Source organism: Scyliorhinus canicula, chromosome 14 (genome assembly GCF_902713615.1).
Source record: "Scyliorhinus canicula chromosome 14, sScyCan1.1, whole genome shotgun sequence".
Taxonomy (NCBI): Eukaryota; Metazoa; Chordata; class Chondrichthyes; order Carcharhiniformes; family Scyliorhinidae; genus Scyliorhinus; species Scyliorhinus canicula.
Window position 1 is genome coordinate 38,874,997 of NC_052159.1, and position 27,620 is coordinate 38,902,616.

The 27,620-nt window shown below is 45.0% G+C and overlaps 1 protein-coding gene across 12 annotated transcripts in view; it reads right to left on the reverse strand.

Moving 5' to 3' along the window:
* Positions 1-27,620, reverse strand: part of nbeaa (neurobeachin a) — a 1,044,979-nt gene that overhangs the window by 63,143 nt on the left and 954,216 nt on the right. For all 12 annotated transcript variants that reach the window (XM_038817846.1, XM_038817850.1, XM_038817848.1 and 9 more), the window contains one exon: positions 21,509-21,676. In XM_038817846.1, coding sequence (XP_038673774.1) covers positions 21,509-21,676 — 168 coding nt within the window. The remainder of the gene's footprint in view (positions 1-21,508; positions 21,677-27,620) is intronic.

Here is a 27,620-nt window from a genome sequence, read left to right on the forward strand (position 1 = left end):
AACCGGAGTGTTTCACTCCGGTGTAGGAGGCCGCTCCTCATCCCCTATTCTCCCACCCGCAGGGGGCTAGGAGCAGCGGCGCGTCAATCTCGCGCGCCGGGCCTTGGCGCCTGCGTCAAAGCGGCGCCACCTGAATGACGCGGCCGGCGGCGCCTAAATGACATCACCCACGCATGCGCAGGTTGGCTGGCGCCAGCCCGCGCATGCGCAGTTGCCATCTTCTCCTCCACCATCCCGCAAGACATGGAGGATTGATCTTGCGGGGTGGCGGAGGGAAAAGAGTGCGTCTTTCAGAGACGCCGGCCCGACGATTGGTGGGCACCGATCGCGGGCCAGACCCCTCCTGAGCACCCCCCTGGTGCTCGATCCTCCCTCCGCCCCCCACAGGCCCCACACGCAGCGGTCGCGTGCTGTTCACGCCGGCAGCGACCAGGTGTTGTTGGCGCCGGCCAGAACCGGTCGGATTAGGCAGGCCGCGCGGCCCAACCGGGCCGGAGAATCGCCGCTCGACTGGAAAACTCAGAGCAGCCTGTCGCAAAACGCGACACGCTGTTTGGGGGGGGGGGGGGGGGGGGAGAGGGGGGGTGGTGGGAGAATCGCGTGCGGGTGCCAGGGCGGCGTGGCGTGAATCGCCCGGCACTCCCGCGATTCTGCCACCCGGCGTGGGGGTCGGAGAATCGCGCCCGAGGTACCAGTGGGAGGTCATTTGGGAGTAAGGAAAACCCAAACTAAAATACAAAAACATTTTTATTGGCCTGGACTACACAAAGATGTAGTTACATTTTATCGATCAGGTCACACATGTCAAGTGATAGGGAAACCTCAAGCAGTGATAAAACCCTTAATATCAATTCCAGCATTTGAGGAACCTTTTACAAGGGTCTTAATTGATTGCGTAGGACCGCTTCCTAAAATGAAAAGTGGGAATCAATATCTTTTGACTATAATGGATGTGTCTACCAGGTTTCCAGAGGCCATTCCAGTACGTAATATTACAGCTAAAAAGATTGTGGAGGAGTTACTTAAATTCTTTACTAGATAAGGACTACCCACAGAAATACAATCGGATCAAGGATCAAATTTTATCTCAAGGTTGTTCAAAGAAGTTATGGTTAGCTTAGGAATAAAAACTTTGGAATAAAACAATTTAAATCAACTGCGTACCATCCAGAATCGCAGGGAGCATTAGAAAGGTGACATCAGACATTAAAGACAATGTTGAGGGCTTATTGTCAAGATTACCCAGAGGATTGGGATAAAGGAATTCCATTCATACTGTTTGCAATTAGGGATGCACCTAATGAGTCAACCAAATTCAGTCCTTTTGAACTAATTTTTGGTCTTGAGGTAAGAGGACCACTTAAATTGATTGAGGAAAAATTGGTGAGTGAGAAATCAGAACGTACATTATTGGATTACGTGTCAAATTTTAGGGAATGATTAAATAGAGCAGGTGAATTGGCTAGACAGCATTTGAAAGTTGCACAAAATGTGATGAAATGGGTAGCGGACAAGAAATCCAAAGTTCGTAGTTTTGCCTGTGGAGATAAAGTTTTAGTATTGTTACCAGTGGTAGGTGAACCTTTAAAAATAAGGTTTTGTGGACCTTATCAGATTGAAACGAAATTAAGTGAGGTGAATAATGTGGTAAGAAAGCCAGATAGAAGGAAAACTCACCAAGTGTGTCATGTGAATATGCTTAAAAGGTACTTTGAAAGGGAAGAAGAGAAAAAGGAGGAGCTTTTAACGATTCTAACTCAAAGTGACGAACCAAATCCTGATCACTGTGAATTTGACATACCTAAAATTAAATTGGAAAACGAGGATGATCTTAAAAATTGGGATAAATTGTTGAGTTACCTTCCAGAGGAAAAATGGACTGACATGAAAAAGTTATTGATATTACATGGGCAAGTTTGTGGAGATCAATTGGGAAGTACTAAAATGGCTATACATGATGTAGATGTGGGAAATGCTGATCCAATTAAACAACATCCATATAGACTTAACCCTTTAAAATTGACACAGGTTAACAAAGAGATTGAAAGTATGCTTAAAAATGGCAAAATTTAAGTGGGTTGCAGCCAATGAAGCTCACCCGTAGTGATGGTATCAAAACCGGATGGTACCCAACGGTTGTGTGTGGACTATAGAAAGGTTAGTGCAGTTACAGGAACGGACCCTTATCCTATCCCACTCTTGGAGGATTGCATTGAGAAGGTGGGACAATCCGCTTTTATTTCCAAATTGGTTTTACTTAAAGGTTACTGGCAGGTACCTTTATCCGACAGGGCAAAGCAGATGTCAGCTTTTGGGACTACAGATGGTTTATACCAATTCAAAGTTATGCCATTTGGCATGAAAAACGCCCCAGCCACATTTCAACAGTTAACTAACAAAGTAATTTCAGGATTACCCAATTGCACGGGATACATCAACGATTTGGTAATTGTCAACCAAGCATGGACAGAACATTTGAAGCATTTAATGGAGTTATTCGATCGACTTCAGGAGGCGGGTTTGATGGTAAACCTAGCCAAAAGTGAATTTGTAAAAGCCCAAGTCACTTTCCTTGGCAATACAATCGGACAGGGTCGAATGGTCATACTGCTTCTGAAAACAAAAGTTTTCGAGGAGTTTCCAATACCCTCGAGATGAAGGGAAATTATGCGATTTCTTGGCATGAGTGGATTTGATTGAACATTTGTGCCACATTTTTGCAGCATGGTTGCTCCACTGATGGACTTGCTGAAGAAACGTCGAAAATGTCTGTGGACAGCGGGGTTTCAACAGGCATTTTACTTCCTGAAAGCTGTGATAACCAATGCTCCTGAGTTGGATAATTACAAGGGACTCTGTGATCAGATTAAACTAAAGTATCAGACTTTAAAGAGAAATGCCAAGGCGTAGAGAAATGGATGGATCATGCAGAGATCTACTTGTTCAAAGGGACTGTCAATCGAGAAGGATTCCAGTTGGAGGAAGAAGAACTAAAATGGACTGTGTTATTATACCTATTTGCGTGTGTTGTTTTCTGAAACGATAAAGTATATTTACTGTCTGCATTTATTAAAGGAAAGTGAAAAGGTGAAAAATGAAACCATGTTGAAGTTGATGGTTTATTTTTTTTTTCTTGGGGGGAGATGTCATGGGAATGTCACTTTAAGAAATGTTTGTCTGCTTAAGTGGCTGCAGTGGTGTCAGAGTGTGGATGGAGCTGAGCTCTGGCTCTGCTTTTTTTTTCGCTTTGAGGAAAGGCTTGGGTGTGTCTGCTTTTTGGTTTTGTTTTAGTGTTGGAGCTGAAGCCAGCCAAAGAAGGTGTAATTTTGATCTCTCTGCCATCTAAAGACGATGGCTAGATCATTTGGTGAATTCAGAGTGATAACTGCTCTCAGTAGAGAATTTAAACTGACGTACTTCTTTTAAAAGGTTTTTTTTGTCTTATGGATGTTAAAAGGACAGTTTAAGGATTACTTAGAGTGTTGTATTCTTTGGGCGTTGTATTTGGATTGATGGTTGTTAAGATGTTCAGTGTATATTTGAAAGAAGGTTATCTGAGTTCATAGAATGAACATTGTTTTGCTTTAAAAGATATGTTTAAATTTCTGCTGCACCACACCTGTAGGGTGGGGCGTGTGCTCCCCATACTGCAATCTAGTAAAAGTCGTGGGTCAGGTAAAATCCATGATACACTTTGTTGTTCTTTAAATCCTGGCCCATAACAATATGCAAGCCCTGTATGGTCTTCGTAAATGTGAAGGAATTTATCACCGTGTATGTGAAAACTTGCTCAAAACCTGGTGTAGCAATTCACCCAACCATTTGGCCAATTTAAGTCGTGCAGAACCAGTCATTGGTAAGATAGGGCTTAAAGAAACATCACTACAAACTGGTCTTATCGTCAACCTTGCAAATAGGGCCCAAGTCCTTTGCTCACCATGCAAGCTTGACGCTGAAATAGGGTGCATTAAGGGCATCCTGTGGGATTATGACTACCCCGATTAGGTAATTTCACATTGTATATCACGCATGAACGTGTCTAAGGCCATCACTAAGTCTAAATGACCAATCTACCTCAGGTTACCCTGGAAGGGCACGATATCTCAAAACTTTGAGCAACAGGTGAAACTAGCTGTTTCACACTGCTACAACGCAGGAGCAATATGAGTGATATTCACCACTAAGAGGATGCGGCTGCCAAGCTTAAAAGACATTCTGCCTATCACACAGATTACCGGTATATGAATTTCAGTGCCAGTCTGATGCTCGGTATATAGGCCAGCCCTCCCATAGATTGGCAGATTGCATCAAGCAGCATGTCCCAGCTGCTATTTGCAATAGGCAAGGTACAGACCATACCAACCAGCTCATGATTGCAAATCTCAAAACACAGTGTCCAACATGAGATGTGATTCCATGACTGGACAACATTTGCTAAATAATCCTCAGTGTGCTAAGAATTATGCTGACAACCTACTTAAAATCATCAGTCGGGCTCACAGTGTGGTACATTTGTGTGTATTGGAAGCTACATATTAATTCACAGGGCCTTGTTCTTTGCAGACAGAAAGAATATGTACACACATTGCATCTGTTTCAGCAAAACAAAATATGTGACAGCCATTCCCTTAGTCATTACCTAGAGCACTGCCTTGACCAATCAGGGTGACGCTGCTTGAATTAGAAAAAGGGAAAAGAAAAAGAACAAAAGAAATGGAAATGAAAAAGCACAAATTAGAAAAGGAAATGGAAATGTGAAAACATGAGCTTAAAAGAGACAAAGAAATCAGAGATCATGACGCGGATAGAGAAAAGCATAAATTACAGAGTGAAAGAGAGCCTATCTTGGATGAGGAATCAAGTCACGTTCAGAGCTTTGATATAAGAAAAGTCTTTGTTTATTCCCGAAATTCATAGAAGATAGAGTTGAGAGATATTTTATCTCATTTGAAAAGATGGCTACAAAACTAAAGTGGCCTAATACACATGGACTCTCATTTTGCGAAGTCTTTTGGTTGGGAAGGCTATGGATGAGTGTTCTAGATTTTCAGACAAACTATCTTCAGTTTATGAGGTAGTTAAAGCTGCGGTGATCAATGTTTACGAATGTGTCCCTGAATCTTATCACTTGAAACTTTGGACCTTAAAGAAAATATCAAATTACATGTTTGTAGAATTGGCTCAGGAAACAAAAATGCTGTGGGTGCAGTGGTTTCCATCACTAAAGTTAGAACATAATTTTGAAAGTGTGAGTGAGCTAATGATAATGGAAGAATTTTGAACAGCATCCCAATAGTTACAAGATCACACTTGCAAGACCATAAGATTTCTAAGGTACAAGGAGCAGCAGTTCTGGCAGATGGATATGTTATATTATATAGGCCGCTAGGGGGTAGTAGATCTCCATTTGTAAACCCACAGGGAAACTGGATTAACAGAAAAAGGTCTTGCTGTGTGGAGAAGGCAGAATATATTGCAGTCAAGAAAAACGACAGTGTAGAGAATAAAAGAGGCAAAAATAACCCAGTATGCTTTTATTGTCATAGGACATGGCATCTGAAAGTCCATTGTTGGATGCTGAATGGTAAACTGCAGAAAGCTGTAGGAAAGCAAAGGAATCCTCCGAAAAAGCTGTACCAGAAAAGGAAAATGGGTTTTGAAACCATAGCTGTGGTATGGGTGAAACATATTCTCTCAGAACCAATTAGAAAGGGGGATATGGCTCACGGTAATCAAGATAGGTTTTCCTTGACCACTACTAAAGGGGGTCAGGCTACTGGAGGGTCTAGATGTCTTGTCTGAAATGGAGAAGTGTTCCCTTAGTTAACAAAAAAATACAAGTGAACAAATTAATATTTTGACAGATACTGGGGCAGATCTGTCATCGATGGTGGCTGATGATGCAATTTGTGTTCCAGATAGTTTGAAGGAAAACATATTATGAGGGGGCATTGATGAGATATGTGAACTTGTTCCATTGTGTAAAATCAATTTCCAAAGTCACTTAGGAAACAGAATTGTTACCGTGGGAATTGTTCCAAGGTTCCCTTTGGAAGGGGTAGATTTTTTATTGGGTAATGATTTGGCTAGTGGAGACAGTAACATTGCGACGACTGGATTAAAGCAGGTTCCTGATCATGCCGAATTTATCAAAGTCTTGAAAATCTTGAAAAAGTGGTCAAACACGAGAAGTTTTTTGCTGGTAACGAGCAATTTAAGGAAAAGCTAATTAATATAGAGAACCCAACACATATGTGCGAAAGACAAGGCTGAGGCATTCACAACAATCTTCAGCCGAAGTGCCAACTGGATGATCCATCTCGGTCTCCTCTAGAGGTCTCCAGTATCACAGATGCCACTCTTCAGCCAATATGATTCACTCCACATGATATCAAGAAACGACTAAAGGCACTGTATACTGCAAAGGCTATGGGTTCTGACAATATTCCGGCAATAGTACTGAAGACGTGTGCTCCAAAACCTGGCGCACCCCTAGCCAAGCTGTTCCAGTACAGCTACAACACTGGCATCTACCCGGCAATGTGGAAAATTGCCCAGGTGTGCCCTGTACACAAGAAACAGGGCTAATCCAACCCAGCCAATTACCACCCTATCAGTCTACTCTCCATCATCAGCAAAGTGATGGAAGCAGTCATCAACAGTGCTATCAAGTGGCACTTACTCAGCAATAACATGCTCATAGATGGTCAGTTTGGGTTCTGCCAGGGTCACTCAGCTCCTAACCTCATTACAGCCTTGGTTCAAACATGGACAAAATATTTGAATGCCAGAGGTGAGGTGGGAATATGTGCTCTTGCAATCAAGGCAACATTTGACCGAGTATGGCATCAAGGAGCTGAGTAAAATTGGAGTCAATGGGAATCAGGGGGAAAACACTCCATTGGTTGGAGCCATACCTGACACAATGAAAGATGGTTGTGATAGTTGGAGGTCAATCATCTCAGCTCCAGGACATCACAGCAGGAATTCCTCAGGGTAGTGTCCCACACCCCAACCATCTTCAACTGCTTCATCAATGACCTCCTTTCCATCATAAGGTCAGAAGTGGGGATGTTTGCAAATGACTGCACAATGTTCAGCACCTTTGGCGACCTCAGATAATGAAGCAGTCCATGTGCAAATGCAGCAAGACCTGGACAATATCCAGGCTTGGGCTGACAAGTGGCAAGTTACATTCGTGCCACACAAGTGCCAGGCAATGACCATCTCCTACAAGAGACATTCTAACCATATTCCCTTGAAATTCAACGGCATTACCATAGCTGAATTCCCCTACAATTACCATTGACCAGGGGCGGCATGGTGGCATAGACGTTAGCATTGCTGCCTCACAGCTCCAGAGTCCTGGGCTCAATTCCGGCCTCGGGTGACTATTGAGTTTGCACTTCCTCCCCATGTCTGCGTGAGTTTCTTCTGGGTGCTCCGGTTTCCTCCCACAGTCCAAAGATGTGCAGGTTAGGAATGAAATGAAATGAATGAAATGAAAATCGCTTATTGTCACGAGTAGGCTTCAATGAAGTTACTGTGAAAAGCCCCTAGTCGCCACATTACGGCGCCTGTCCAGGGAGGCTGGTACGGGAATCGAACCGTGCTGCTGGCCTGCTTGAAAAGCCAGCGATTTAGCTGAGTGAGCTAAACCAGTCCCAGGTGGATTGACCATGCTAAATTGCCCCTAGTGTCCAAAATGTTAAGTGGGGATACTGGTTACGGGGATGGGTGGAGGTGTGGGCTTAAGTAGGGTGCTCTTTCCAAGCGCCGGTGCAGACTCGATGAGCCGAATGGCCTCTTTCTCCACTGTAAATTCTATGAAATATATGATCAGAAACTGAACTGGACTAGCCATATTAATACTGTGGCTATCAGGGCAGGTCAAAGGCTAGGAATTAATCCTACAGTGAGTAACTAACCTCCTGACTCCCCAAAAATTGTCCACTATCTACAAGACACAAGTCAGGAGTGTAATGGAATACTCTCCACTTGCCTGGATGAGTGCAGCTCCAACAACACTTGAGCAGCTCGACATCTTCCAGGGCAAAGCAGTCCACTTGATTGTTGCCCCTTCCACAAATATTCAAACCCTCCACTACCGAAGAACAGTGGCAGCCATATGTACCATCTACAAGATGCACTGCAGTAACTCGCCAAGGTTCCCTAGGCAGCACTTTCCAAACCCATGACCACTACCATCCAGAAGGACAAGAGCTGCAGATTCCTGGGAACCCCACTACCTGGAGATTCCTCTCCAAATCACTCACCACCCTGACTTGGAAATATATTGCTTTTCCTTCATTGTCGCTGGGACAACATTCTGGAACTCCCTCCCTAACAGCATAGTGGGTGTACCTACACCACAGGAACTTCAGCGGTTCAACAAGGCAGCTCACCTCCACCTTCTGAAAGGCAACTAGGGATGGGTAATAAATGCTGGCCAAACCAGCAATGTACACATCCCGTAAATGAATTTAAAAAAAAATTTAAAGTGTATAAAATCATTGCAAGAATCAAAGTTGCAAAACCCATTGGCTCTGTCAAATTTGTCAAGGGCTTTCATATTTTTTAACTTGTGGAGTTTTTTTTAGATCAGTGCTGACTTTTCACTGTCTGTTGATAGAAGCTTGAGGGTTACCATTATAGAATTTGTGCTGCGTGACTGATTTTATAACCTGTCTGTTAAATGAACAGTTTGATTGACAACTCAAAGCAGTTATAAAATAGACATAAAAGCAAAATACTATGGATTCTGGAAATCTGAAATAAAAACAAAATATACTGGATAAATTCAGCAGGTTTGGCAGCATCTGTGGAGAGAGAGAAACACAGTTAAGTTTCGAGTCCATATGACCCTTCTATAGAAATGAAAAGTGAGAGAAATGTGATGAATTATACACTTGGAGGGGGTAGGGTTGGGTCAGAATGGAAAGTCAATGATAGGTCAGAGTTAAGGATTGACAATATAATCATAGGACATGAGACAAAGGGGCTGTTAATGCTAGCAATAGGGACTGAAGAGTGTTAATAGTGGCAAATGTAGGATAGTAGAATGTGGTAATAGGAAAACAGAAGTCAGTGCTCAGTGGGAGCAAAACTGTGCAACAAAGGACAGTGATCATGTGGGGGAGGGGTGGAGTTCTGTTGAGACAAGCCAAGGTAATCGAATAACAGAAAACAAAAGGGGCAATTAAGAAGGAACGGAACGTTCACAGTCTAAAGTGGGCAAACTCAATGTTGAGTCGCATGGTGACACAGTGGTTAGCACTGTTGCCTCACAGCGCCAGGGATTTGGGTTCGACTCCGACCTTGGGCAACTGTCTATATGGAGTTTTCACATTCTCCCCCTGTCTCCAGATATTTTGTCTGGGTGTTCTGGTTATCTCAATACAGTCCAAAGATGTTCAGGTGAGGTGATTTGCCATGATAAATTTCCTCTTCGAGTCCAACGATCAGGGGGGCTACGGGGATAGGACAGGGGAGCGGGCCTGGGCAGGGTGCCCTTTTGGAGGGGGATGCAGACTTGATGGGCTGATTGGCCTCCTTCAGCACTGTAGGGAATCTATGATATACTTTTTTTTAAAAAGATTTTAAAAAATAAATTTAGAGTACCCAATTCTTTTTTTTCAATTTAGCGTGGTCAATTCACCGACCCGACACATCTTTTTGCATTGTGGGGGTGAGACCCACGCAGATACATGGAGAATGTACAATCTCCATACGGCAACAGTGCTAATCACCGTGCCACTGTGCTGCACTTGGGATTCTATGAGTCCCGAAGGCTGTAAAATGCCTAATTGGAAGATGAGGTGTTATTCTTCCGGTTTACATGGGCTTCACTGGGGCATTACAGCAGGCTGAGAATGAATTGTGAGTTGAAATGGCAAGCAAATGGAAGGTTGGGGTCATGCTTGCAGATGAAGCAAAGGTGATCCGGTGAGGACTGAGTTGAGGAGGAATTTCTTCACCCAAAGGGCTGTGAATCTGTGGAATTCCCTGCCCAGTGAAGCTGAGTCCACAAAATAATAATTTCATAGAATTGACAGTGCTGATGGAGGCCATTTGGCCGATCGAGTCTGCACCGGCCCTTGGAAAGAGCACCCTACCTACACCCATACCTCCACCCTATCCCCACACCTCCACCCTAATCCCGTAACCCCATCTAACCTTTTTTGGACACTAAGGGCAATTTAGCACAGCCAATCCACCTAACCTGCACATCTTTGGACTGTGGGAGGAAACCGGAGGACCCGGAGGAAACCCACGCAAACAGAGAGAACGTGCAGACTCCGCACAGACAGTGGCCCAAGCCGGGAATCGAACCTGGGGCCCTGGAGCTGTGAAGCAACTGTGCTAACCGTGCTGACCATGATCTTATTGAATGGTGGAGCAGGCTCAAGGCGTCAGATGGCTTACTCCTGTTCCTAGTTCTTATGTTTCACCCAATCTTCTGGAAATGAAAGCCATATGCAGCACCAGACCCCAGTACACAGGTGGACTTTGTAGCTTATGGCGGACAAATCACCCACACTAAAGCTGTAGCCATTCTCCCCTACACACAGGGCAGTCTCAAGTTTCATATAGTTGACCAGAACGTAAGGCCACTGTTCGGCCTTTGGGACAGCATCACATTGGGGCTCATTCAACTCGGTCCAGAAATGCATGTTTTACAATACCAGGACCCTGAAATTATGCTTTAAAAAATAAATTTGGAGTGTCCAATTCATTTTTTCCAATTAAGGGGCAATTTAGCATGGCCAATCCACCTACACTGCACATCTTTGGGCTGTGCGGGCAAAACCCACAAAAACATGGGGTGAATGTGCAAACTCCACACGGACAGTGACCCAGAGCTGGGATCGAACCTGGGACTTCGGCGCCGTGAGGCAGCAATGCTATCCATTGCGCCACCATGCTGCAGACAGGCCCCTGAAATGATAGCATTCAAAGACCTCTTCCACTGTGACACCATTGGTAAACTACACCACAGGGGTTGGTTGGCTCAGTTGGCTGGACAAATGGTTCATGTTGCTGAGCATCACTATAGCGTTGGGTTCAATTCCCGTTCTGGCAGAGATTATCCATGAAGGCTCCGCCTTCTCAACTGTGCCCATCGCCTGAGGTGTGGTGGCCATCAGGTTAAATCACCACCAGTCAGCAACATGAGACTAGAGAATCCGGTACACCAACAGTATTCCGAGAAGAGTACCTGGTAGCCATGAAGTGAAAAGTAGTCAATGGGCTGCATCGAGTGACAACACTGGGGGCGGGATTCTCCGGACTCCCAGCTGTGTGTTTCTCGGCAGCATGAGGCAGCACACCGTTCGCGGATGGCGGGATTATCGGCTCCAGAGCATTATGTTCCAAGATTACAAAGCTGTTTCCATTACTCACTTGTACAAATGGAATGACAGTACTCTTAACAGTGGGAAAGATTCTAGCAAGGACTATTCCCAGCAGGATTGTCACTCATCTTCAGACTTGATCAGCAGGGTTCTCCAGCCATTTCCTGGTGGCAGCATTCTCTGGTCCTACCGACAGTGTACTCCCGCCGTGGGTTTCCTGGCAATATGGCGTGGTTTCAATGGGAAATCCCATTGACAAACGGCGGGAGTAGAAAATCTCGCCGCCAGCGAATGGAGTGCCAAAATTCTCCGTCCTTGCTAGCAATGGTAGCGGGACAGAATCGAAATGGAAAATCCCAGCGAATGAATCCAGAATCACAATGTGGCTTTTGTGCTGGACATGGAAAAGTTTTTTTTTATAAATGTTTTTATTCAGTTTTCATATTTTATATTGAACAAATTACAAATTGTTAGGAGAGAAAAAAAAACAAAAAAAAAACAAACAAACACGCAAAAATTAACATACATATTTACAGGTAAGCATCTTCGTAGTAGTAACTGCGCCCGCCCCCCCCCCCCCCCCCCCCCCTCAACATGTTTATTTAGTTTGGTTTTGGGCCTTAGCTAGCCATCGAACCCCCGTACCGAACCTGTAGCCCCCCCCCCCTCCCGCTACCTTCCCCCGACTATTCTTCCTCTTGTACATTGGCCACAAATAGGTCCCGGAACAGTTGCATGAATGGCTCCCACGTTCTGTGGAAGCCGTCGTCCGACCCTCGGATGGCAAATTTGATTTTCTCCATTTGGAGAGATTCCGAGAGGTCGGACAGCCAGTCCGCAGCTCTGGGCGGTGCTGCTGACCGCCAGCCAAACAGGATTCTACGGCGGGCGATCAGGGAGGCAAAGGCAAGGGCGTCCGCCCTCCTCCCCAGGAATAGATCTGGCTGTTCTGAAACCCCGAAGACCGCCACTATCGGGCATGGCTCCACGCTCACTCCCACCACTTTGGACATAACCTCGAAGAAGGCTGTCCAGTACTCCACGAGTCTGGGGCAAGACCAGAACATGTGGGAGTGGTTGGCCGGGCCTCTTTGGCACCGTTCACATCTGTCTTCCACCTCCGGGAAGAACCTACTCATACGGGTTCTTGTTAAGTGGGCTCTATGTACCACTTTTAGTTGCGTCAGGCTGAGCCTTGCGCACGTGGAGGTGGAGTTGACCCTATGCAGTGCTTCGCTCCAGAGTCCCCACCCTATCTCCATCCCCAGGTCGTCCTCCCATTTCCTTCTTGTTGCGTCCAGTACGGTGTCGTCCCTATCTACCAGTCGGTCATACATGTCACTACAGTTCCCTTTCTCTAGGATACTTGCGTCCAGTAGGTCTGACATGGAAAAGTTGACATGATCGTTGCACTGCATCATATTCAAGAAATGTTCCGCGAAAAGAACAAGAATCTCCACATGGAGTTGCCACTTGACTAAGGCCTTCAAGCAAGTAATTGTGAAGGCGAATGGCACGGTGCTGTACAATATGCCTGCCCTCAGGAGAGGATCAGGATTACCTGCTCAATTCACGATGACATGATGACAACTGTGATACAGAATGCTGCCTCATCAGATAGCTTTCCTGTCACCAATGGCACCAAGCAAGGTTGCATCGTGGCTCGTTCTGTTTACCATCTATTTTTTAGTTATGCTCATGTATGCATTCAAAGATCTTGACATAGGAGTACACATGCAGTTCAGGATAGCACCTCTTCAATCTGCAAAGGCTCAAGCATACACAAAAATCACAGAGCAGTGAACTTATTTGCCGTTGACTTTGCTTTCATAGAACTCATTCATCCAGTTTTTGTCGACTACATTGTCCAAGCATCTCCCCATGTTATTCAATGGCATTATAATTACTAAATCCCCCACTATCAATACCATGACCATTGACAAAATGCTCAGGGTATTGACTGTACCAGTCATATAAATATTGTGGCTACAAGAGCAGGTCAGAGGTTGAAATTCTGCAAAAGTAATTCACCCCTGACTCCCCAAACCTTGTCCGCCATCTACAAGGCTCAAGTCAGGAGTGTGATGGATTACTCTCCACTTGACTGGAAGAGTGTGGCTTCAAAAATACTCAATAAGCTCAACACGATCCAGGACAAAGCAGCCTACTTGAATGGCGCCCCATTCACCATGTTAAACATTTATTTGCTCCATGACAGGCGCACAGTAGCAGCCATGTGTACCATCTCCAAGATGCACTGCAGCAACTCACCATGGCTCCTTTGACAGCACCTTCCAATTCCATGACCTCTACTACCTAGAAGTACATGGACAACAGATGCATATGAACACACCACCTTCAAGTTCTCCTCCAAGACATACACTATCCTGACTTTGAACTATATTGCCATTCCTTCACTGTTGTTGGATCTAAATCTGAAATTGCGTTCCTAACAGCACTGCGGGTGTCCTGACAACACATGGACTGCAGTGGTTCAAGGAGGCAGTTCACCACCACCTTCTCAATGGCATGGTTTACTAAGGAAGTTGAAGCACTTGTCAAGAGGAAGAAGAAGACTTATGTTAGGATGAGACATGAAGGCTCAGTTAGGGCACTTGAGAGTTACAAGTTAGCCAGGAAGGACCTAAAGGGAGAGTTAAGAAGAGCGAGGAGAGGACACGAAAAGTCGTTGGCGGATAGGATCAAGGAAAACCCTAAGGCTTTCTATAGGTATATCAGGAACAAAAGAATGACTAGAGTAAGATTAGGGCCAATCAAGGATAGTAGTGGAAAGTTGTGTGTGGAATCAGAGGAGATAGGGGAAGTGTTAAATGGATATTTTTCGTCAGTGTTTACACTGGAGAAAGACAATGTTGTCGAGGAGAACACTCAGGTTCAGTCGACCAGGCTAGATGGAATTGAGGTTCAAAAGGAGGAGGTGTTAGCAATTTTGGAAAATGTCAAAATAAATAAGTCCCCTGGGCCAGATGGGATTTATCCTAGGATTCTCTGGGAAGCCAGGGAGGAGATTGCAGAGCCTTTGTCCTTGATCTTTATGTCGTCTTTGTCGACAGGAATAGTGTCGGAAGACTGGAGGATAGCAAATGTTGTCCCCTTGTTCAAGAAGGGGAGTAGAGACAACCCTGGTAATTATAGACCTGTGAGCCTTACTTCGGTTGTGGGTAAAATGTTGGAAAAGGTTATAAGAGATAGGGTTTATAATCATCTTGAAAAGAACAAGTTGATTAGCAATAGTCAACACGGTTTTGTGAAGGGTAGGTCATGCCTCACAAACCTTATTGAGTTTTTTGAGAAGGTGACCAAACAGGTGGATCAGGGTAAAGCGGTTGATGTGGTGTATATGGATTTCAGTAAGGCGTTTGATAAGGTTCCCCACGGTAGGCTATTGCAGAAAATAAGGAAGTATGGGATTGAAGGTGATTTAGCGGTTTGGATCAGTAATTGGCTAGCTGAAAGAAGACAGAGGGTGGTGGTTGATGGCAAATGTTCATCCTGGAGTTCAGTTACTAGTGGTGTACCGCAAGGATCTGTTTTGGGGCCACTGCTGTTTGTCATTTTTATAAATGACCTGGAAGAGGGTGTAGAAGGATGGGTTAGTAAATTTGCAGATGACACGAAGGTCGGTGGACTTGTGGATAGTGCTGAAGGATGTTATAGGATACAGAGGGAAATAGATAAGCTGCAGAGCTGGGCTGAGAGGTGGCAGATGGAGTTTAATGCGGAAAAGTGTGAGGTGGTTCACTTTGGAAGGAGTAACAGGAATGCAGAGTACTGGGCTAATGGCAAGATTCTTGGTAGTGTAGATGAACAGAGAGATCTCGGCATCCAGGTACATAAATCCCTGAAAGTTGCCACCCAGGTTAATAGGGCTGTTAAGAAGGCATATGGTGTGCTAGCCTTTATAAGCAGGGGGATTGAGTTTCGGAGCCACAAGGTCATGCTGCAGCTGTACATAACTCTGGTGCGACCGCACCTGGAGTACTGCGTGCAGTTCTGGTCACCACATTATAGGAAGGATGTGGAAGCTTTGGAAAGGGTTCAGAGGAGATTTACTAGGATGTTGCCTGGTATGGAGGGAAGGTCTTACGAGGAAAGGCTCAGGGACTTGAGGTTGTTTTCATTAGAGAGGAGGAGGCTGAGAGGTGACTTAATAGAGACATATAAGATAGTCAGAGGGTTAGATAGGGTGGACAGTGAGATTCTTTTTCCTCGGATGGTAATGACCAACACGAGGGGACATAGCTTTAAATTGAGGGGTGATAGATATAGGACAGATGTCAGAGGCAGTTTCTTTACTCAGAGAGTAGTAGGGGTGTGGAACGCCCTGCCTGCAACAGTAGTAGACTCGCCAACTTTAAGGGCATTTAAGTGGTCACTGGATAGACATATGGATGAAAATGGAATAGTGTAGGTCAGATAGGCTTCAGATGGTTTCACAGGTCGGCGCAACATCGAGGGCCGAAGGGCCCGTACTGCGCTGTAGTGTTCTATGTTCTATAAGGGTTGGGTAATAAATACTGGTCTAGCAAGGAACACCCCCATCTCAAGAACAAACAAATAAAAGCTTCACAATATCTAAAATAGACAGATTTTGTACCAACCTGCACCTGGCCACAAACGTCAAGACACATAGACACAATCAACAATACACCCCTCAACTCAGTCCAGAGGTTCTGCTATCTTGAGAGTATCGCCTCCAATAATTCTATGTTGGATAATTCACCCAAAGGGAAATTCACCCACAGGCTTTGAAGAAAATATAAAATTTGTTTCAAAACAAGGATCAAAATTTACCAAGCAGTGGTGCTTATATAATTTCTCCGTGGCAGTGAGACGTGGACAACCTCCCAGTGTCACATCAAGCAGTTAAATGCATCTCATCTTCACTGCTAATCAAGTGGCAGGGTAAAATTCCTAACACCAAAGTTATTCCAAGGTGCCTCATACCTGGCATTGAGAGCATGGTCATCGGAGCTCAGGTTCACTGGGTTAATCACGTGATTCACATACCAAAAGTATTCTGAACTAAGGAGTACAGTTTCAAAATAAGGGGCCTTCCAATAAAGATTGAGATGAGGAGGAATTTCTTCACCCAGAGGGCCCTTAGTCTGAATCTTATTAAATGGTGGTGTTGGCTCAGGGAGCAAAATGCCCTAATCCTGCTCCTATTTCTTCTGTTCTAAATGTGATAATCAGCAACCAGTTGATCACGAGAAACCAGCCCACAGGACATCCCTAACTCAGATACAAAGGTGAAATGAAATGAAATAAAAATCGCTTATTGTCACAAGTAGGCTTCAAATGAAGTTACTGTGAAAAGCCCCTAGTCGCCACATTCCAGCGCCTGTTCGGGGAGGCCGGTACGGGAATTGAACCATGCTGCTGGCCTGCCTTGGTCTGCTTTAAAAGCCAGCTCTTTAGCCCTGTGCTAAACCAGCCCTTTTAAGGTGTTCTTAAAGCCAGCCTCAAAACCTATACGTTGGACCCCATTGCACATGAAACAAAACCCTGCACAGATTTAAATAGAGTCACTGTCATCAAGAAATCTCAATGTCTAAGTACAGTCAGGTTTCTACATGACAAATGAGCATGCTGCAAAGTTAGTGCCTTCATCCATCTCCCCAATACTGAATTCATATGCAATATTTGCAGTTGGATCTGCAAATCCAGATTTGGCTTAACATCACACATGAGGTGGCACTAATCTAGAAAGTGAACAATTGGTCTCCTTTCTGCTTACTGAGAGAATCCATCACTTCATCACATGAAAGTCCCAGGATGTGGTTATAGGCAGAAAAGTCTGCTGAAAACATAGACCCTGCCACCTCCAGTAGTATTTCCATGTGGCAGGGAAGAAAATAATTGTGGTAAATGAGTGCATAGTGTGATCGTTGAGGAGCACCACCCCTACATCTCCCTTTTGAAGAAATTCTCTCACAGAACAAGGAACAAAGAACAATACAGCACACGAACAGGCCCTTCAGCCCTCCAAGCCTGCACTGATCACGTGAGCTAACTAGACCAACTGCCATTTTCCTTCTGTATCCCGTCTGTTCATGCTCCAGATAAGTCACACCTGCCTGGTGTCGCTATAGTTTCATCATGAAGGCTTCGGGTGATTCAGAATCTCAGAAATATGTTACCAGAGCCCTTTTCTTCCATTATAATTGCACAAGGCAAATATTGAAGGTATGTTTGTGCATATGGTTGAAACATTTTAAGTGAAAGCACACATAAAACTTTTCTGTGTATATGTGGTATAATTTATACCACATTGAATTTTAAGTAACAAAAGTTGAACGGACTTAGGATATAAAGCAATCCTCGGAACTGTTTTGACAGTTGAGGCAGACACTATTCAGCAGAAAGCAGACATAAAATTAGATCAGTCATTTTCAAATGATGGTATCTCACTCTCAAATCTTTCATTTTTTTGTATTGTTTGTATGTTTAGGATAATAGTAAAACCAATCAAAACAAAATGGTCTCAGTTGATATAGATTGCTAAAAATTATAATGGGCCTGATTTTCCCACCAGCCTGCTGTGGGTTTTTCGGCAGCGGAGGCGTCCCGCTGTATTCTCATTGACACCACCCAGTGCGTCGGAGTGGACCGGAATTTCCTGCCAGCGTGAACAGCCGGTAAATCCTGCCCAATATAGTCACATTATAATCGCATATTGGCAGCTGAACACTTGGTTAAGGAAACAGAGCTCGAATTCAAATCGTGATTGTCATTTGCATTTAATCTTCTTCCAGCTAGTGGACTTTTCAATATCAGTGAGAGAAAAGGGGCTGGATTCTCCGATTTTGAGGCTATATCCGGAGGAAGTGTCTGGTTTTGCAACAAAAAGTTGGCGCCGCCCCCACATCGATGCTCCGACCGGTGAGGGGCTTGAAGCTGCGGCACATAAAATGCATGGCCTTCCCGATATAAATGGCTGGAGAATTGCCGGGTCCGTGGCTCAGAATGCGCACGGCGACGACCTGAAGAGGTTGCGGTGTACAACATGGTGCCGGCTGAGCGCAGACCCAACATGCAAGATATTGACCCCTTGGGCACCCCCTCGCCAACTCCGGGCATCCGGGCCACCCCCATCAGTCCCCCCTCGCCGAAGCCCACCCGGCCAGCAGCATGGCTTCCCCCCCCCCCTCCCTCCCGACTGTGGTGGCGTTGGACACAGTCCGCAGCTGCCATGCTGGGTTCACGAAAACTGAGAGCACACGTGTCCTGCATCGTCGGGAACTCGGGCAATTGGGGGCGGAGCATCGGGGGAGGACCTTCAGGTAACGTCCTAAGGCCCTCCCAACGGCGTGCCGTGTACTCCTTGATTTTGTCATTTTGGAGGGGGCGGAGCATCCGAAAACAGGCTCCGCCCCCGATTCGGTCGTAAACAGGGATTTTGTGCTCGATCGCCTGATTACGATATTGGCGTCGGGCAACGGAGAATCCCGCCCAAGAAGTCACAAAAAAGTCAACATCCATGTGATCATACATGTCTGCCGAGTCTACCAGGAAGTGCCAGTTTGTATCTGTGGAGTTACACTGGCCTGTGGAGATTGGAAAAAATTTAGAAACAATTGAAGAAAATGTATGTCACTGAATCATGCTGGAGCACATATGTGCCATGCACTTTTTTTACTTAATTCTCCCTTCCTTATGTTTCCAAAATCTATTAGGTGGGTCAGACAAGGTTACAGGCTTCTCCATGACCCATGCCTATGTTGCTCTGTAATCTGCCAACTAGAGACATATTTTTGGCAGGGAAGGACATCATTTTGCCTTTTGGCAGAATGTTCTGCTTCAAAGACACATTCTACTTACACAGCCTGACAGAGAACTAACAACATTTATCCCAACTATAACAGGCAAATTTGAGTGGCAGGCAGACATGGGATGTGGAACCACAACTACTTGGTTAGTTTCCATCTCTATTTATATTGCCTTGGTTTTTCAACGGAAAATGTTCTGCTTATATTTTGGATTTTAAGTTTGCTATTGCAGCATCCAAAGGACTACTAAAAGCTTATGCTTTGTGCAAAATGAAAGACAAAGAAGTACAATTGGATAATGTAATTTATTATGCTGTTCTGCAGACTTTCTACTTGACTTTGAGTATTTTATATTCATAATTCTCCTTTTTATAGCAGTGCATTTTTAGTTATTTTGCACACAACATATGGTAAATATCTAGGGATGTCTGTAGCACAGTACCACAGCTCTACTGGTGCACTGTAGTTTCAGAGCATATTTCTCTTCAGCTTTGCATACCAGCTGGCACATATTCATAATGTTCTGAATAAATATTAAAAACCCCTTAGTGGTTCTTTTGTTCATGAAAAAACCTGGCACAGTACATTGACAAAACTGTTTTAAAGGCATAAATCAAAAACAAATCTTGATGGAAACAATGTGCATTAACGCTATCAATTTAAAACTATGTAAAGAAACTATAAGCTTAATTTAATCATCCCACTAATTGACCTGTCATTAAGATATATTTATCTGTGGAAATCTCACACATGACATTACTCAGTGTAAGTTTACTCAACAGCCCAAATGTTTAAAAGGGTTTTTTGTGGTCTCATTTTACACAGCTCAATGTAGTGAAATACTATACCATGACATTAGCGATAATGATGAGTTTTGTCTTTTAGTGGCAGATTTGTTGCACATATACACAGCTTTAAATGGTGCAAAACTACTCCTAAAAGGATTTCTCTGGGCCCATTAAAATCATGTTGTTGTGACCTTCAAATAGAGTTGTCTAAAAAAGGAATACGAAAAGGACAGAGATAGTCGCTGTTTGAGGAAGCAATAATTCAACATGGGACATATTGATGATTTCAAAATTGCCTGCAGTTGTCCTTGCAGACGTTTGTTCGAGTTCAGGTAGGGTATTTTCAACTGTTGGGGGTCTAAAAGGGATTGTCATACTTTTGGTTTAAATGAAAAGATAGAGGGTGAATTTTGAAAACACATCCCACATCTATTTCTTTATAGTAGCTTGTAATCTTATCCATTTTACATTTTAATGGGAGAGTAAATATTGTGCGCTTATTTATGCTCTTTTGTGGTTATTTGGTCTTTCCATAGATTGTAGAAAAAAAATCCAGAATTTCCATAGCATAAAATGGGTAAATTCAACAGCTTGATGATTTGTCTGTGACTTCCACAGAGGCAAAGTGAATTATATGTGATTATACTCAGATTTCCAAAGCTTTTACCAAGGTTCTCAAAACTCCCCCAGAGCTTATAAAACAGTCCTGGTGGTTATCCAAAAGAAACGAGGTATGAAGTGCAGGCTGAAAAACAATCCAAAGGCTTCAAGAACTTAGAATGTTCTACCAGAAACTGTGGTGGAAACAGAATCAGTAATAACTTTTCAAAGGGAATTGGATAAGTATTATAAATATATATACATTTTCTAAGTTTAGGGAAAGGGAGGATAATAAGACTAGATGGATGTGCACCCTTGGTTAAATGCTGTATCAGGAAATACTCTGATTTTAAGTTGGTAGAGAAATAAGCATACAATCTCAAATATACTGAAAGTAGGTACAGGCTATATTTGGGACACTGAGCTGAATTTTTGTTCCTGGTCCCAATCCCGGCATTGGGATGAAACATAGTTTTGGAACATGGAAATGCCAGCGGTGCATCCCCACCACCATCGAATGGGCTATGGCCTCAGCGGGAGGGCCCGCCTTCTGTCTGCAAATTCCAGATGCTGTCTGATGAGTGCCCTCAACAGATACTTTGATTGCCTTGCTTAACTTCCCACCTCTGGTGAGCCATCACCAGCACACACCCTTCCCCCATCACTGACCCTGAGTCAGTCTTAATGAAAATATACCTGAAGTGGGTACATGCTGAAGACCGGGACACCAGCCAGAAGATCAAAATTGCCAGCAAGCAAGTCGAACTCACATCCTCAGCCGAGTGGAAATTCAGCCCATTGGCTTAACTAGCTACACCTATGCCTTGTCCATTCAGTGCAAATGTTTCCCTTGAAAGGTATATATTGAACAGGTCTCTGCAGCGTAACATTGGTAGCAGTATTTCTAGAAAGTTTGAAAAAAAATGACTGTAAACACAATGATTATTGCACATGCTATATTGTTAGGTCTTACCTCTCTAATGCCGGAATCTGTGATGCTGTCTAGATTCACAGAGCCCTCATAAGTCAGGTAATGGAAAACATTGAGAGCACGAACTGCCTCTGGGCCTCGCTGTTTGTATCCAAAAATAAGGTCAATCCACTGATGCAATTGGCAAGAAACAAATTCACTTTCCAGACCCTGCATGAAAACATTAAAAATAATAAAACAATAGAGCTTTGGAACATTATTGTATTACTCTTCATATGGTAAAATATTTATCAAGCCTGCAACCTTTATGCTTGCTTTTTTGGTTTTCTTTCTTCCCCTCCTCGCGCATGCTGAAAAAAAAGTCTTTAATGCATTCATGGAAATTTGTTTTACTGGAATACTTTTGCCATTTTCAAAATATAGTGTAAATGTTGATGAATTTGATTCATGTAACCACCAAATTGATTTCTGTTTTACAATGTTGCTCAGAAACATAATGGTTACACTTCTGAGTAAAATGTAAAAATTATATCTTGATATTTGCTTCAAAATATCCGAACAAAACATTTTAAATGTTATTATGTAAGCAATATTTATATGCCAATAAATAAAGTTAGAATAATTAGCATGATCTGTGTGGAAATTTGAGCAATTTTAAAATATAACAGACAAAAAAGGAATATTATTCCTTTAAGAAAATGTATGACAGATGTGCCTGGTCATATAAAATCACTGTAGTCTGACCTCATACATTTTCATTTTCTCTGCTCACCGAATAATTTAAGAATTAGAAAGTACAAATCATCATAATGCACTCATCCTCAAGGTCAAGTCAGCATGGATCATTGAATTATGCTGACATTTTTAGCTGCCATCATCATATTTAAGCAGCTCTCTAGAACTTACAACAATATACAGATATCCGCGTGATGAATATCAGAACACAAAGACAAAAGCGTTTGGACCAACCTGCTCGACACTGGTTTAAACTGGACTGCGCATTCCCAAACTAAAACAGTGCTAATCCTGTTATCAATTCTATTTAAAACAATTCTATATAACTGGGCAATAATTTAAATAAAATATTAAGAGTTTGACAATAATTCGAGACCAAAGCTTCTTAAAAAGAATCAAAACAATTCAGAAGGTATGGGGCGCGATTCTCTGGCAGCGTTGTGCTCTTGCTTGAGCGCAACATGGCTGGAGAATGCCGGGAGAGGCCTGCAGCGAGCCTCCTGACAGGCTCTGCGCATTCCTGGATTCTCCGGAGTCCAGCGAGTCATAACCCCGCCCCGAATGGGCGGGACCGAATGTCGCTCGCGGAAGTAGGTCGTAAACCTACTTATGACTTACCTGCCTGGGATCCACTGGCTGTCATAATATACACACAGGTATATGATGGTGCAGAGACAGGCAGTGATTGACACACAGGATGACCAGTGAACACACAGAACACAGCAGCCAATCACCAGACAGGACACGACCAATATAAAGCCAGAGGGCACTAGTTTTCCCGCCCTCTTGGGATCCAGCCTCTGAGACAGTCGGAGCTCGTGAGCAGCAACTAGAACATACACCATGTGGCAGTAAGATAGTCTGGTCAGGTTAGCCTCAGGTCTCCAGTCAAGTCAGCATAGTGTCAACCCACAGTTAAAGTATGTATGATAGTTAAGAGTTCAATAAAATTGAGTTGCATTTGTTCAAGGGTTGGAAGCCTGTCTCTCTCACTACTGCAGTAAACGCAGTCCTCGCAGACCCAGCTTACCCAACACATCACCGGCCTCCATTGATTCTCCAGCGTCCCCAGGGAGGCTGCAGTCGGGCGGCGATCAGTGCTGGTCCACACAAACGTGGACCAGGCGGAACGGCACCCGGGGGGACTCCCAGGATATCAGAGACCCCTGGGTTGTCATGGTAAGTGCAGGGTGGCCGCCTGGCCCACCCCCTGGAACGCGGGCACGGTGAAACTTTGGCACTGCCACCCTGGCACTGCCAAGGTTCCCGGATTGCACCGCCAAGACAGCAGAAACACTGCCTGGGTGCCAGGGTGGCAGCGCATGGATGCCCGAGTGCCAGGGTGGCACTGCCAAGGGATGGAGGCGAGGAGGGTCAGGCACATAAAGTGTGGGAGAGTGCAGAGCAGGTAAACTCTGTGAGGTTGGATGGGTGATGGGTGGGGGTCCTAGAAGGAAGGGAGTGCTGTAAGGGGGCTTGGGGGGGTCTGAGGGGGGACCCCCATTGACCCCTAGTGGGATGTCATCACTTGGGGGTGTGGTGTCCATGTGTGTAGGGGGTGATATTGCCCGTGGGTGGGGGTGTGGGGGGACCCACAAGCTCGCTTAGAGATCTGGCACCCTTTCAAAATGGCGGCCCAATCTCAGAGTTCAGCGTCCCAGTGCTAAAAGAGTGGGCTAAACCGGTGAGGAACTCCCCAGGGCCCCAAATAAATGACTAAGTATCATTGAACAGCAATGGGGTTCTCGCCAGCAGAGCCGATGGGCAACTCCCGCAAATTAACTTAGAAGTTTTTTGAATCGCGCCCTGTCTCATAATTGGAACAGCTGTCAAATGCCCTCCAAAACTATATTGTTCTTATAAAAATTAATTTCAGATATAATACGCCATGTGACAAATTTAACAACTCAATGAAACTTTCAACATCGTTTAAATTCTGCGGCATTGTTTACTTTGACAATGTCATAGCAAAAAAATGGTATGGTTGAAGGACAAACTGTACACTCGAGCAATCACTGCCCAATTTGCAAAGCAGCAGCAGTTGACATGATCTAGTTATGTCATATGGATAGGGCCAAATCTCCATTTGAACAGCCTGAAAAGGAAGCAAGTAAGAAAACTAAAGGAAAACATTACATTTATATGCCGCCTTTCAAAATCCCATCATGCCACACAGTAGTGGGGTGAGCAGCCACCCTTGTTTCTGTGCCCCACCTGCTGAAAACACGTCCAGCAGAGGCAGATAAAATGCAGCCCATTATCTTGATATTGATGCACACAGTATAATTCATTCTACACAGTAAAATTCTGAGGAGATGGCCACAGACACTAATTTGGTTCAGAGTGGACTGCATGTATTTGACCAGTCATTTGAGTGCTTAAAAGGGACTTTGTGCATTTATGAGGCAATTATAGCTTTGCATGCACTTTGTAATCCATGTTACTATTTAAATCTTTGTGGATTTGTTAAGTTAAGGGAGGAGTAAATGAGTATTGTATAATAATTAAACTTTTCATGTTTAATAAATGCTTTTCTCTTATTGTTAAAACTAATTAGCAATCCTGTGACTCTGTTCCGCTACGTTTGATGAAAATGGAAAAGTTAAGGGATTCTCCGACCTTCCATGTCATAACTGCGCCCGGCGTGGGGGTGCCGGAATTGTGGCCGCCGCAGGGGCAGAGAATAGCCGTTCACGCCGGAAATCCGTCACGACAGTGCTTCTTCGATTCTCCGCGTACATCTGGTACCACCCGGTGGGTGCTCGGACCCGTGCTGCGGTAGCGGTCCTGGTGGGGGGCAGGGGTAATCTGACTCGGGGGGGGGGGGGGGGTTGCCTCAGCGATGGCCAGGCCTGCGATTGGGAGCCACCGGTCAGTGGGCTATTGCGATCTGCGAGGGACCTACCTTATCCCGTTCAGTCCTGCTGTGTGGGTCCGCCATGTCGGCGGGGCCCGCACCGAAGTGGGCTGCCGCACGCATGTGCGGATCCTCTTGCGGCCATGCGCATGTGCGGCCGCGTGGTCTGGACAGCAAGGTCCCGCCAGCAGCCAGAGCTGGAGCCCTGCTAGGCCCCTGGGAAACGGAGAATCACCCCGGACTTGTGAGGAAAAGGTCCGGAGTGATTCTCGCCCCTTTTCTGGTGGGCGTGGGGACTTAGTCCCGAAAAGGGAGAATCTCGTCCAAGGTCATTTGAGTCAGGGTTCCAATCTGGGATCTTTCTGTTCAGTTATGGAGTCATAAATTCATAGAGTCCGATAGAACAGAAAAGGCCCTTCAGCCCATTGCAGCTGCGCTGATCAAAAACAAACACCTAAACACCAGAGGTGATCGGCTCCCTGGACGCAGAATAGGCCTTCGACAGAGTCGAATGGAACTCCTCGAGGTACTGGAATGGTTTGGACTGGGAGCAGGGTTCACCGCCTGGGTGAGGCTCCTGTACAACGCTCCCAAAGCGAGTGTCTGAACTAACACCACCAGCTCTGAATACTTCCAGCTGCAGAGAGGAACAAGACAGGGCTGCCCTTTGTCCCCACTCTTGTTCGTGCTAGTGATCGAACCCCTGATGATAGTCCTGTGGGATGCGAAAAGCTGGAAGCGATTCAGAGAGGAGACAGAGAGCACAGAGTCTCACTCTATACAGATGACCTGCTCCTCCATGTCTCAAAGCCACAAGGGACTGAAGGCAATACTGCAAATCCTGAAATAGTTTGGAACTTTTTCAGGCAACAAACTTAATCTGTGCAAAAGTGAGGGATTCCCAGTGAACCCAAATGGGGAAGGGGCAGAGCTGGAGAGGCTGACGTTTAAAATGGCCCAGAACACATTCCGTTACCTGGGGAATCAGATAGCCAGAGACTGAACACAGATCCATAAGTGAACCTGACCAGCCTAGTGGAGGAAGTAAAAAAGGACCTACAAAGGCGGGGCTCACTCCCACTCTCCCTGGCGGGGAGAGTGCAGACGATCAAGATGAATGTACTGTCAAGGTTCCTCTTCCTGTGTAGAACCATCCCAATCTTCATCCCCAAGGCCCTTTTCCAAAATGTAGACAATCTAATCATAGCGTGTGTGTGTGTGTGGGGAAAGGGGGGGACACTTCTACGTAGGGCATAGACTGGCCACATTGGATGAACTGACGAGGAAGTGGAAACTAGCAAATAGGACAGGAAATGAGACACCTCCAAATAAAACACTTCCTCCGCAAAGTGACAGTAGGTTACCCTGAGGCCTCAGAAACCACACTACTAGAGGACCTGATAGGCACAAGCAGCAAGGGGGGCTATGTGGGAAAATATACAGACAGCTACTGGACAGAGCTCGAACACCACTGGACAAGACCAGACAAAAAGGACAAACTGGGGACAGACGTAGGGTGGGTACTCTGGAGCGAAGCACTGAGCAGGGTTAACTCCACCTCCACCTGCACAAGGCTAAGCCTAATGCAGTTCAAAGTGGGGCACAGAGCGCACCTGACCAGAACCCGAATGAGCAAGTTCTTCCCGGAGGTGGAGGATAAATGTGAACGGTGCCAGAAGGGTCCGTCCAAGCACACCCACATGTTCGTGCTGGGTTCTGGACAGCCTTCTTCGAGGGAATGTCCAAGGCTGTGGGGTGAGGGTGAAGCCATGTCCGATAGTGGCAATCTTCGGGGAATCGGAGCAGCCAGAACTACACATGGGGAAAGGGGCTAACGCCCTCGCTTTCGCTTCTCTAATCGCATGCCGGAGAATCCTGCTCAGCTGGCGATCGGCAGCACCACCCACGGCTACAGACTGGCTCGCTGACTTTTCGGAATTTCTCCACCTGGAGAAGATTAAGTACGCCATCCAAGGGTCAGAGGAAGGCTTTTGAACACTTGGGGGCAGTTTGTTGACCTGTTCTGAAACCTGTTTGAGGCCAGCAACGAGGGGTAAGTTAAAAATAAATAACTAAGATACATGAGGAACCAAAGGACTGAAGGAAGGTGGGGAAACCACAAAAAAAGGGAGAATAAAAGCAAAACACAGCTGTAGCCAAAGGGTGGGGGTGGGGGGTGGGGGGGGGGGGAGAGAGAGAGAGAGAGAGAGAGAGAGAGAGAGAGAGAGAGAGAGAGAGAGAGAGAGAGGAAGGGAGGGGGTAGTGCAAGGGCGGGCAGGAGGGGGAAGAGACTATAGATCGATCCATAGGGTGACAAAATGTATATAGGGTCAATTAAATGAAAGATAAAATAAACTTCTCTGTACAATAAAGTAAATTAACATGGGTAAGAAATATGTATATATAAAATTATTTATAAATATGAGAAATGCCAATAAAAAGATTTTAAAAAAATAAACATCTAACTATTCTAATCTTGGCTTCCAGCACTTGCCCATAGTCTTGTATGCCTTGGCATTGCAACTGGACATCTAAATACTTCTTCAATGGGATGAGGGTCTC